The sequence below is a fragment of the Pyxicephalus adspersus genome, chromosome 1, assembly GCF_032062135.1.
Source record: "Pyxicephalus adspersus chromosome 1, UCB_Pads_2.0, whole genome shotgun sequence".
In the NCBI taxonomy this organism is placed as follows: Eukaryota; Metazoa; Chordata; class Amphibia; order Anura; family Pyxicephalidae; genus Pyxicephalus; species Pyxicephalus adspersus.
This window is the reverse complement of record NC_092858.1, coordinates 18,340,738-18,353,379: the sequence shown is the minus strand read 5'-3', so window position 1 is coordinate 18,353,379 and position 12,642 is coordinate 18,340,738. Positions and strand designations below refer to the sequence as shown.

At 38.3% G+C, this 12,642-nt stretch overlaps 1 protein-coding gene across 2 annotated transcripts in view; it reads left to right on the top strand.

Moving 5' to 3' along the window:
- The window catches only part of PDGFD (platelet derived growth factor D), a 148,482-nt gene that overhangs the window by 66,462 nt on the left and 69,378 nt on the right, over nt 1–12,642 (top strand). For both annotated transcript variants that reach the window (XM_072403122.1, XM_072403117.1), the window contains exon 3: nt 2,862–3,042. In XM_072403122.1, coding sequence (XP_072259223.1) covers nt 2,862–3,042 — 181 coding nt within the window. The remainder of the gene's footprint in view (nt 1–2,861; nt 3,043–12,642) is intronic.

Sequence of the window (12,642 nt, the reverse complement as noted above, 5' to 3'; positions counted from 1 at the left end):
GCGCCCATCGTCCATCGTCCGAACAACCGTCCTGGCGGATCCACAGACGATGGATGACGAACGTTCCTAATGCATGGGAAGGGGGACAGCGCACAGCAGGGTGCTGCTCCATCATTCTCCCCCTCCCCTTTCCATAAAGCAGAACAGGGTTGTATGTACAGATCTTTCAACAATAATTGCACGTGTGTATGCAGCTTTAGGCTTGGGGAGGCTTTGAGCTATAAAGCTTGGATGACTCATGTTTAATACAAATTTAAGAAAGTAAAATATAACAATTTATATAAAAAACGCTGAGGAAATAAGTTCAGGAATACTCGTTGATTATCTTCATTGTAACCCTGAAAATCTAGAAAATGTTGGTTGAAACCCATATCATATCAAATATTCCCATACAAAGCATATTTATAAAGAACACAAAGATTGCTGCATAAGCCATTTTGAGATCTAAAGTTTGCATGAAAAAACAAAAAAATTTTAAAAGCAACAAAAAAATTTGTATTTTTTGGAGGTTCCTACTCATTGTCAAGCCCTAAAAGTTATACTTTAACTATGGGAGTCAAGATGGGGTTCAATTTGAATTTCTGTTGTCTGTGTTTGCCCTGCCCTGTGGGCTCTTAGTAAGTTGATTATTTGATTGATTGCAAGAGCTAGAAATTCTTTAGGAAAATCTCCCTAAGGTATGGTTTGCATTCCTATGGTGTGCACCACGCAGCACCTTGTTGGTGCACCGTTGTGCCAATAGAATATTAGAGACTGAGCCATTGGTTTTCACTCTATAAGTTGAGTAAATATGGTATTATTTTTAATGGCACACCAACAACTGTTGGTAATGGACCATCTTTTTATTTTTTTTTAGATGCCATGCCTTAGCTAGTATGAATAGGCAATGCACAGCAATTCATAACAACTGCATAACAAAAAAACTGCATTCTTTGTAATCTGTATTATTTGCCTTTTATAGCCATCATACTATGTTTTAACAACTTTTTTTCATCCCTAGTCTGCAAATATATTTATCATTTTCATATTTGTCTCTTGAGTTAATTGATAAATTACACAATAGAGCATACATAAAGTAAAAGAATTCATTATATATGCAGTAGTGAACATGGCATAAAAGAATGCTGAAATAGTATTCATTGTTGGTGCTATAAAAAAAAAGAAATACATCGCATTGTGTCCTTGATGTCCTTGATGCAAAATCTTATAAAACCATCAATTAAAAGAAGTAAAATGAAATGGAAAAAAAGAGAGACTACAATTAGCATTGATGACTAAATGCATTGTGCCAAAATCTACCAATAGAATATCAGAGACAGAGCCATTGGTTTTATATAAGTAGAGTAAATATGGTGTTATTATCCACTAATGTGTGGGGAAAAAAAAGTCAGAAGACCGTTTTGTAGTGGTAATGGTGTGGTAAGAATTAAAGGTTATGATTTTCTGTATACAATAGAATGGAAATAATAATAGTCTTTTAGTGTTCTGCTATATAATTACTGGTAATTTATAGCAGACAAAACTGAGGGTCTAGCAGTGAAGGGCAGCTCATGCAGTCATGTAAAAATGTAGTTGATTAAAACCAGAAAGGACTTGGGTGTTGCAAGCATCGGATGTGTTTTTATGAAGTGTCTCATAGGGGTTATTGCTGTACTAATTTATCAGGGTGGTGATAAAAGTAATCATAAGGCTGTAAACTGGGATATATATGTCTGACCCCTGCCCCTTGTACATTACCTAACCTGACCCATTACATATTCCATACCCCTACATTATGTACACTGTATATTACATCCTACTTTTTTTTAATTTAGATACGTTTAACCTCTGCAACCTTAATCCTGGGTTATTTGTTTCCTTTACTATGCTCTGGGTTGTAATTTATGCTCCTGACCAAAGCTTTGCTGATTAGTAAGGTAGTCTCAGACACAATAATCCTGATTTATTAAAGCTCTCCAAGGCTGGAGAGGATACACTTTCATCAGTGAACCTGGTTGATCCAGCAAACCCGGAATGGATCTATTCTCTCCAGCCTTGAAGAGCTTTAATAAATCATGGTCAATGTGCCTGATTATGAAAGCTTTTCATGACTGGAGAAGATACACTATCATGGAAGAACCTGGGTGATTCAACAAACCTAGAATACAATTCTTAAAAAATCATTTTCTATTAGTTGGTAGATATTTTCAATCCATTCCAGGTTTCCTGAGTCACCCAGGTTCTGCCATAATAATCTATCTTCACCAGTCTTGGGGAACTTTTATAAATCAGACACTGGTATTGTGTGGTAAGAAATATCATATGCAAGTTTGTAGTTCAAGCCTCCATTGGCCTTTTTTTACATAAGTTATTTCCAACTTCAAGCTTTTGAGATTTGTTAAGAAGATCCCTTTTTCTACATGTGTCCTTTAACTAATAAAGCACGTCACTAATTGCATAACTTGTTTGCTAAAATGAGATCAAAGCATCTATTTATGTTATAATTCTATAAATCTTACAACCTTAAACAGCTGCAGCTACAGTGAAATAATAAGCACCATACCTACCCCACTACCACTACAAGCCCTAGTCATGGCAACATCATACGGGCATCAATGAGATAAAATCTCTCCAGAGTAAGGAAATACCTTTCAGACATCTGTCTCTACAACTATTTCCTCTCTATTCCTGACCCAGCAACAACTAAAACTTTAGATTCTCTATCAATTTCAGTCCAGAAAACTGTGGTCATCAGGACAACCAGGCTGACCAACAACAACAAAAACATGCCAATGGTGAAATGAAGTGCAGTCATAGATAGACGTTAAATATTTAAAAGAAGAATGTAATCTGGATATCTGATCTGTCTAATTGACTTACAGATATGACTTTGTGGAGGTTGAAGAGTCTTCAGAAACAAGCTCTGTTATACGAGGCCGGTGGTGTGGACATAAAGAAGCTCCTCCAAGACTTACATCCAAGAAAAATCAAATAAAGATTACATTCAAGTCAGATGACCATTTTGTGGCTAAGCCTGGCTTCAAAGTGTGCTATTCCCTTGTGGTAAGTTACTATTTTCAGTTCTGTTGTAGCCAGAGTTTTGAAAAATTATTTGTATTGGCTAACGAAGATGTAAATCCTGTATAAAAACATCATTGATCTGGATGAGCACTTTTCAAGGCAGTCCAAGTGCCAAGAGTAAATGTTTAAAAAATATTCTTTTATAAATACAATGTGAATCTATATACCTACCTGGAACACATTAAACCTGATTTATTAAAGCTCTCCAAGGCTAGAGAGGATACACTTTTATCAGTGAAGCTGTTTGTTCCAGCAAACCTGGAATTCATTTCTTCAAAGTCATTTGCTGTTTGCTAGCAAATGTGTAGAAATCTAAGCCAGATCTATTTTAGGTTTGCTTGATCACCCAGCTTCACTAAAAGTGTATCCTCTCCAGTCTTGGAAAGCTTTATTAAATCAGTCCTATTGCTACTTTGTAGGCACTTCCAGTAAAACTATGCTATGCCCTAATCCTTTTTGCCAGCAGCCAACGACTGAATTGAGAGGGCTAATTCCTGTCTGAGTGCTGTTCTGATGTTATGTTACCTTGGGCCATACTGCTGTAATCCAGCCATAAGTGTGATAGCATTGATTGCCATTTTAATTGCAGTGCTGTCACCCATTTATAGGAAGCAACAGATAAATGGATTTCTACAAGGAAAGTCTTCTATGTCATGGAAGTAATGGTCAAATTACAAAGCTATGTCATCTATTCTTTCTGTAAACCTCTGGCTTCTAATATTGCAGCCTTTTTTGTGCAACATATCTCTGCTCTTTAACCTCCCTAGAAGTGGTAACCCCGAGTCACACTCGGGGTAGGTAAACCTATGGGAAGTATTAGTAAACACAGCCTCACTTGATCCGCCGCGTCCCGCGCCGTCCATCGCCACAAACTCTATCTTCTTTCTTCTTCCTCCCGCCAGCTTGTGCATCAGATGAGTCACCGGGCACTTCCCGGTGACGTCGGTGCGTGTGTACGTTGCCTGCGGGGCGGGAAATTCAAATTCCATTTGTATTGCATTCAGTACAAAATAACTGTATTGAATGGAATATATTGGATTTATATGTGTAAAAGCAGTACATTGTTTTCAAAAACATTTAGTTTACAGTATATATAATAGTATGAGTATAATGTGTGTTTAAAAAAAAAATTAAAAATATATAGATTTTTTAATGTATTCAATTTATTGTTTTTACATTATTTTGTGTTTCAAACTTTATTATTTAATATAATACTATTATATTATACTGTAAAATAAATTTTCATGAAAAACAATGTCCGCTTTTAGACATATAAAACCGGAAAGAAATGAACCGCTAGGGAGGTTAAGCCAATGTTGTTATTTTTACAACTTGCCTTCCCATTTTCCCTTCCCAAGGTCTATATTAAACTGAGAAATAAAGAGCCTGTGTGTTGTGACATGGACAACAACATCAGCAGTTGGAACCAGATTGAGTTATGATATATACTAGAGAATATGGGGTGATTAGAATAGTTAGAAGGACATTTTTGCTATTGCCAATAAGTGCACTTATACTTTGTTGATTCGTAGGGTTAAGGTTAAGGGGTTGAGATGTAAAACATATTCTTAGGGTTATGCATAGTTTTGATCCTCTAAACATTTAAGACAACAAATACTGACATAGTAAATAGTGTATTAAAGGGCAGATGCAAGTGCCGAATTCCTAATCAGTATTTTTAATATTTATCACTTTCTAAGGTATGTACTCCTTTAATAAAGAAATTATTCACCATATGCCACCTAGTAAGACCACTTTTGTAGTTCTATTTTCATACACTGGGCCCAATTTATTAAAGCTCTCCAACAATGGAGAAGAAGATAGACTATCATGGGAGAACCATGCATTAAACTCCTCAAACAATGTCTTTATGATGCTCAGCAAGGGTACAGTCCTACTGGAAGAAATGATGAGGCTCCCCCAAACTGTTGCCAAAAAAGTTTAAAGCTCACAATTTTCTAAAATGTTTTTGTATGCTATAGCTATAAAAGTACCCTTTTCTGCAAACATCTGAAATTGGTAATTTGAAGAGGGGTCTACATAGTTTTGATTTTAGAGTAGGTGATGTGGTCAAACATAATTTTGTTCATAAAGTATATTATTATTATTTATTCTCTGTACTTTCTAATGTTTTATAAATGTTTTTTTCTCCCTCAAGTATGTTTTTGTGTATTTTATTATTTGTGTATTTCACTGAGCAGTAGTATCTCTTAGCCTGTTAGAAGTGGCCCATTTATTGGTTTAGAATTCTTGACCTATTTTATTAGAGCAAGAACCCAGATTATCATAAGGGTCTTTACAATCAGCTCACCAGGAGCCCTCTATGGTATAATACCACTAAACAGATATACAAATACAGTAATACATAAAAAGTGTTTATTATTCTCATGAATGGTTTTGGTTAGAAATTGTTACGAGACACAAATCCTCATTATATCAATAGGAGTTTAGTGCTGAGAGTTTGAAATTGTCATACGAGATTGTTCCATTTTCTGCTGTCGATTTTCTGATTCAGTTATTTATTGGTAAATTAGCTTTTGAAAGGCATACAAGTATAAAGTATTTTCTCAGACTCAATTAGGTTGCGTGGATTTGCAGATCTGGCCGTCATTTCAATTTATCAATCATCGTGATTTGAGAGGCTGGTTGCAATTGTATTTATATGGCAGAATGCTGTGCCTTGTACTTCACAATGTAATGAAAAAATAAGCAGTGTGCTAAATGTCATTGTGGTGTAACATTCTCACATTGGATTGGGTATATAACACCTTTATACTATGCATGAAATTTCTGTTAGCAATAAACCTTATATATGAGCTTTAGTTATAGAAACAGATACTATTCTGGAGTTTTGACCACTCTTACCAGAGAAACTAGTGTACATGAGAAGTTAAGGTTGATAAAACTATGGGCCTAATTTGTCAAACCTCTCCAAAAGTGGAGAAGATAGTCCAACATTGGAGGATTGTCTGTGCTAGTTACATCAGTCTATGAATCCTGCCATGGTGGGACTTTGGGGACATTTGTCTATGAATCCTGCCATAGTGGGCAATTAGAGACATTGGTTGATGAATCCTGCCGTAGTGTGATTTTAGGGACATTGGGTTATCAATCTTGCTATGGTGGGAAATTAGAGACATTGGTTTATGAATCTTGCCATGGTGGGACATTAGAGACATTGGTCTATGAATCCTGCCATAGTGGTATGTTAGTGACACTGGTTTATGAATCCTTCCATGGTGAGGCATTAGAAACACAGATCTATGAATCAAGCCATGGTTGGATGTTAGTAACATTGGTTTATGAATGCAGCCATGGCGGGACAATAGAGACATTAGTTTATGAATCCTGTCTGTGATTTATTCGTATGTGCCTGGCCTGGTAATTGTATAAAACAAAGGTAAGGAGAAAAAAAAGGCAGGCTTTTTTAGCTCTAAGATTTGTAAAAATTGTAGAGATTTAATAATGAATAGGGACAAACAGTCTCAACTATACAAAGTTCACCTATGTTGGAAGTTTTGGTAACAGTTTGTTTAGAGATAGTGGATCATAAAGTCTGTGATAATTTTATACAAAGTTTAGGCAGTTACAATGTAGAGAGTTTGAAAGAACTCGGTCCTGATGCGTTTCGCTCATATGTTTGATATGCTGGAATAACATAAATTATGTATACACATAAGTACCATACAATACATACATACGCTTATAGCGGTTGTTGCATTCACATCGCATGTCTATGGTAAGGTAAGAAAAGGGTATAATTACTATTCAAGGATTATTTGAAAATTATTTGTTTGAAAAACTGTTTAACTTGAGATAGCAAAAAAGATAATGTTTTAAAAGTCTTACTTGTATGCTGCCTGTAAGCAGAAAAAGTCTGCTAACAATGTTCTGGTAGTATACAATAGGGTAGTAGAGGTGGCAATATTGGAGAATAAGGACCATAAGCATGTAAGTAGAGAACCTGTAAATGAATTTTACGTGTAAGAAGTATAACCACATTCGTTGCTTATTTATGATAGAGAAGTAATGTATTCACTTACTCAGAATTTTCTTGGTTGTTCTCTCAAAGCTGTTCATTAGTCCAGAATGTAAGCTATAGGGCTGTTGCTGATGATAATAGGGTGGAAAAGTAAATCAATATATATATCAATATGTGTATGTGTTCAAATAAATTAATTAATAATAGATATTGATATAGTGTAGGGTTTCAATAATTCAATGTATACATCACAGTATATTAGTATGTCTCTAAAAAGTAATTATAGATGATGTGCGTTAATAAAGGGTATAGAAGTTGGAATTTTAAAAGGAATACCTACTAGTTAGTTGTTGGTGTATTTCGCTATGTTGTTAATTCCTCCGGAGTAGCCAATATATATCAATACGTGTATGTGTGTAAATAAATTCATTATTATTAAATATTGTATTTAGTCCTGTGAATGGTATCTCTTATTCTTCCCTCCAAATATTACCAGTAGTGATCTAAGTACTGTGAGTACATGTGAGAAAATGATGTTCAAGGGTAAGTCTGTTTCAAGTGAAAACAAGATTTTATTGGTTAATAAAGTGAGAATAGAATGATAGAACTTACATTTCTGAATTAGATTGTAGTTCCACGGACATACCGTCAGCAGCATCCAAAAAGGGCTAATGGTGGTGGTGGTGGTCCATCAATATATCGGTTAATAGGACGATTGCAGGGGGAGTCTGCAACTGCGTGACTTCTTGCGCATGCGCAGTTCGTTCAATAGGGCACTTCCGCTAGTTTTCTATGGTGATGTGAATGCATTGATGTAAATTGTACACTCATTTAAGATGGTTAGGTGTGATGTAATTTGCACATGTGCGGTATGGTCTATGAGGGTGGATTGTGTATAGCTTCCGCCCTCCTAGTAGATTAGTTGATACAGAGTAGCACAATGTGGGTAACGCCTGGAATGTTTTATCCCTGTCATTGCTAGTAAATGCATAGGATTAAAATGTTTAAACTATGTAATTGCTAGTACCACCTTCACTGGTCACATGCAAGGACTTGCCGGTGACCAAACAGGGGTGAGGTTGGGGTTTGCACACCAGGAAAGCAGGTTGGTATGCTCACACCAGAGCGTACCTATTTGAGAGGCACTCCCGTCCCCCGTAAGGCTATATGCTATGCCGTATATGCTAATATAAGTGGAGGTAATGAGTGATCATACAAATGGAGATAAGAAGATTATTTTTTCTATTATATATATATCATATGATTATTATATAGAATATATACATTTAGGATACCAATACATCAAATTTAATGTATTGTGGGTCTGACTATAGCAGTATGCCATGTGAAGGCATCGCAGCCGCTATATTACATTCTTGTGTTATAACTAATATTATACCCATGCATATATTTTTTAGGGATAAAAAACAAACAGCAAACAATAAATTCCTCACCGCAGGCCTAATATTTGGTTACGGTGTTACAGTCCTATACGCCCTATGAAACCTTCATAGACGGTGTACATATATATATTTTTCACATTATTTGTAGGTTAACAGTCAGAATTAGAGGTTGTTAAAAAATCTATTAAAAATAAATGTATGTATACACAATATTGGTAGTTTACAGTCGGAATTAGAGGTTTTTATAAACATATATTGATTAGTTAATGACAAACACAACAAACTGCTAATCCCACGTTATAAGAGTTATCCATTCTTATAAGAGAGACATGAAAAAAATTATGTAATGTATTCAAACTGAGAGAAAAGTGCAAAGTAATGAATACAACAGTGTATTCAGCCCATTAGAGATAGTGTGAAGAGGAATAGGGAAAAAAGGAAAATGTATCCTTGTTTTCTAGATGGGATTCTAACAAATATATTGAGTTGTTCTAAGTTTGTTACCCAATTGGAACGAAGGGATACATGGCCAGGGATTTGAACAGGCATCAAAACAGATAGGGCATACAATTACACTCTGCTACTCCCACCTCATGCCTCTGGACTGAACCATCATTGAACCACCTGAAGGCCTACACTACCTCTGCTGCTGCCACCATCTTGAACTGATTTTTCACCAAGCTTCTCCCTGACTGATTGCTATCCCACTCCTGGAATTTAACAAGATGACAATCTTCGCTGCAACCCATATTACAGGAGCTGCTCACATGGTAATAAATTAACCTCTATCCACATCCTCTCTAAATCTCTAAACTTCCTGGCTCCCACTGAAACTTGGCTTTCCTCCTCAGACTCTGCCTCTGCTGCTGCTCTCTACTATGGAGGCCTGCAGTTCACACAAGTCCACTCTGTCTATCTTTTCCGCCCCCTACCCCTTATTGTTTCTGTTGTCTACCGCACCCCCCCCCCCCCCCCCCCCCGGCCCAGTCTCACAATTTTTGAACAACTTTGTCTCTTGGCTCCTACATATTCTGTCACATGACCTGCCCACCCTCATCCTTGGGGACTTTAATATTGCAGTGGATGACCTCCACCATCCTTCCTCAGCCAAACTGCTCTCCATTACCTCTTCCTTTGGACTCACACGGAACATCAACGTCCCTGCACATATCGCTTGACACACTTTAGACCTGGTATTTTCCAAACTCTGCAACCGCACCCACCATGACAACTCACTGTTTTTCCTTTTTGACAAAACCTAATGACCTTCGACCTATCTAACTCTTGCCCTCCTTCCCCACATCCCAGACCTGGCCAGTGGCAGGGAGATATTTGTAGCCTTGACCACAACCTATTCTCAAACTGCCTTGCGTCCCTAACCACCACTCTCTCCAAAATCACCTCCCAGATGAACCTGCCTCCCAGTTCAACCACTCTTTTTCCTTGGCTCTAGATAAAGCCACCTTTCGCTACCCCCGCCCTGCCAACCCCCGACCCTGGAAACAACAATTACACCAAACACTTACAAAAGACTGTTCGTGCAGCTGGCCACCAGTGGAGGAAATTTGGCCCCACCTCTGACTTCATGGACTACAAAGCCAGACTACAACACTTTAACACTGAACTCACTGTTACCAAGCAAAAATAGTTCTCCACTGTCATTTTCTCCCAAGCTTCGCACCCACGCAGCCTATTCTCAACAAATGACTTCGTCCTAAATCACACACCTGCTCCCCCCACAACTACCTTCTCTGCCCAAGACATAGCCACCTACTTTAGGGATAAAATTGACAAAATCAAACATGATGTCTCTGCTCACGGGGCCACTCCAACCATACCCACCCCTTCCACTTGTAAATCATCACTGGCCCCCCTCAGCCCTGTTACTGTGGATGAAGAGATGATGTCCTCTCATCATCTACATCTACTACCTGTCCACTTGACCCAATTCCCTCTGATCTACTACGAGCCCACTCCTCCACCCTGGCCCCCATCCTTATCCAACTAATCAACCTTTCCCTCTCTACTGGTATTTACCCCTCTGTGTTCAAACATGCCATTATTCTCCCTATCCTGAAAAAACCCTCACTAGACCCCTCCTTACCTTATAGCTACCATCCCATCTCCCTTCTCCTATATGTTTCCAAAATCCTTGAGCGCCTTGTCTTCAAAAGACTCACTGATTACCTGAGCAACAACTCTCTTCCTGACTCACTCCAGTCTTGCTTTTGAGCTGCCCTTTTCACTGAAACCCTTACTAAAGTGGCCAACGACCTCCACAAAGCCTCAAGTCTCAAGGTAATTTTTCCTCCTCCTTCTCCTTGATCTTTCGGCTGCGTTTGACACCGTTGATCACCCCCTTCTAACCCAAATCTTGCGTTCCATTGGTATCAGTGACACTGCTCTCTCTTGGTTTACTTCCTACCTGTCTGACCGCTCCTTTCAAGTTTCTTTCAATGGTACTTCCTCCTCCCCAACTCAGCTCCCTGTTGGTGTTCCCCAAGGGTCAGTCCATGGTCCGGTTCTCTTCTTTCTCTACACCTCTTCTCTCGGTAGTCTCATGTGCTCCTTTGGCTTACAGTACCATCTGTGTGCTGATGACACTCAAATCTATCTGTCCACCCCTGACTTGTCTCCCTCAGTCCTGTATAAGATCTCATGCTGCTTGTCGGCCATCTCATCATGCATGTCTCACAGATTTCTGAAACTAAACCTGGATAAAACAGAACTCATCATCTTCCCCCCTCAAATTCCAAATCTCCCCCCGACATATTCTTAATGGTCAACATCACAGTCATCCATCCCTCCCCTCAGGCATGTTGTCTTGGCATCATCTTCGATTTTGCCCTCTCATTTACCCCCCATATTCAGAACATTTCCTGTCACTTTCACCTGTGCAACATCTCCAAAATCTGCTCTTACCTGCCCCCAGAAACCACCAAACTCCTTGTCTCTCGTCTGAACTACTGCAACATCCTCCTCTCTGGTATTCCACTAACCCGACTCTCTCCCCTACAATTTATTATGAATGCTGCAGCAAGATTCTTCCATCCTTCCCACTGCTCTTCTTCTGCTGCATCTCTTTGTAGTTCTCTTCACTGGCTTCCATTTCACCTAAGAATCATATTCAAGCTTCTGTGCTTTGCCTTCAAATCCGTACACAGCTCTTGTCCAACTTACCTTTCTGACCTGGTAGAAAAAATCTCCCTTAGCCGCTCTCTTCGCTCCTCCCACCCTCCTTATCCCACGCTCGGCTCGAAGACTAGAGCTGCCCTGACTCTCTGGAATGGTCTTCCAAGTCCTATTTGGCTTGCTCCTACTTCCTACCTTCTGCTCATTTAAAAAAGCACTCAAAATACACATTTTCAGATATGCCTACCTGTTTTCTTCTGTCTCTTAAAACCCTCACTACTTCCCATCACTCCATATCTCCCCTCCTATTGTGTGATACTTTCCCTACCTTATAGATTGTAAGCTCCTCAGGGCAGGGTCATCTTCTCCTCCTGTGTCACTGTCTGTAACTCTCTGTCATTTGCTGGCCCTATTTAATGTACAGTGCCGTGTGATATGTTGGCGCTATAAAAAATCCTGTTTATTATTATTATTAATAATAATAATAATAATAATAATAATAATTGCAGGTTATGAAGTTTGTTGTTGGGGAGATGGGTGTATCTATTTTCTTTTTTCCACTGACACAAAAACTGCAAAAAAGAGCATATCATCAGGCAAAATCTAAGGAACGTCAGGAATTACTTTTTTGTACTAAATTTCATACCTCAGAGGATAAAGTAGGAAAAATCACCAAACAAACAACATAAAACCCTTTCAAATCTTCTCTCCAAACACTGGCATATCCTCCTGGGAGACCCCAACACATCAAAGTTTCTACAACAGAAACCCAATATAACTTTTTGCAAATCTGTATCACTTAAGGATACGCTGGTTTCCAGCCATTAGCAAGAAAATAAACCAATAGATAAAAAAAAATGCCACCAGGCACTTACAGATGCGGAAAATGCCACCAATGTCAGTGGATAAAAAAAATTAGATACACCCAACTTCCCAACAATAAAACTTCATAACCTGCAATGCCATGTTGATTGCAAATCAACGAGTGTCGTCTATCTTATAACATGCAAATATGGGTCCTTCTATGCAGGTAAGACCAAGCAAGCCTTTCAGAAAAGGATTTAT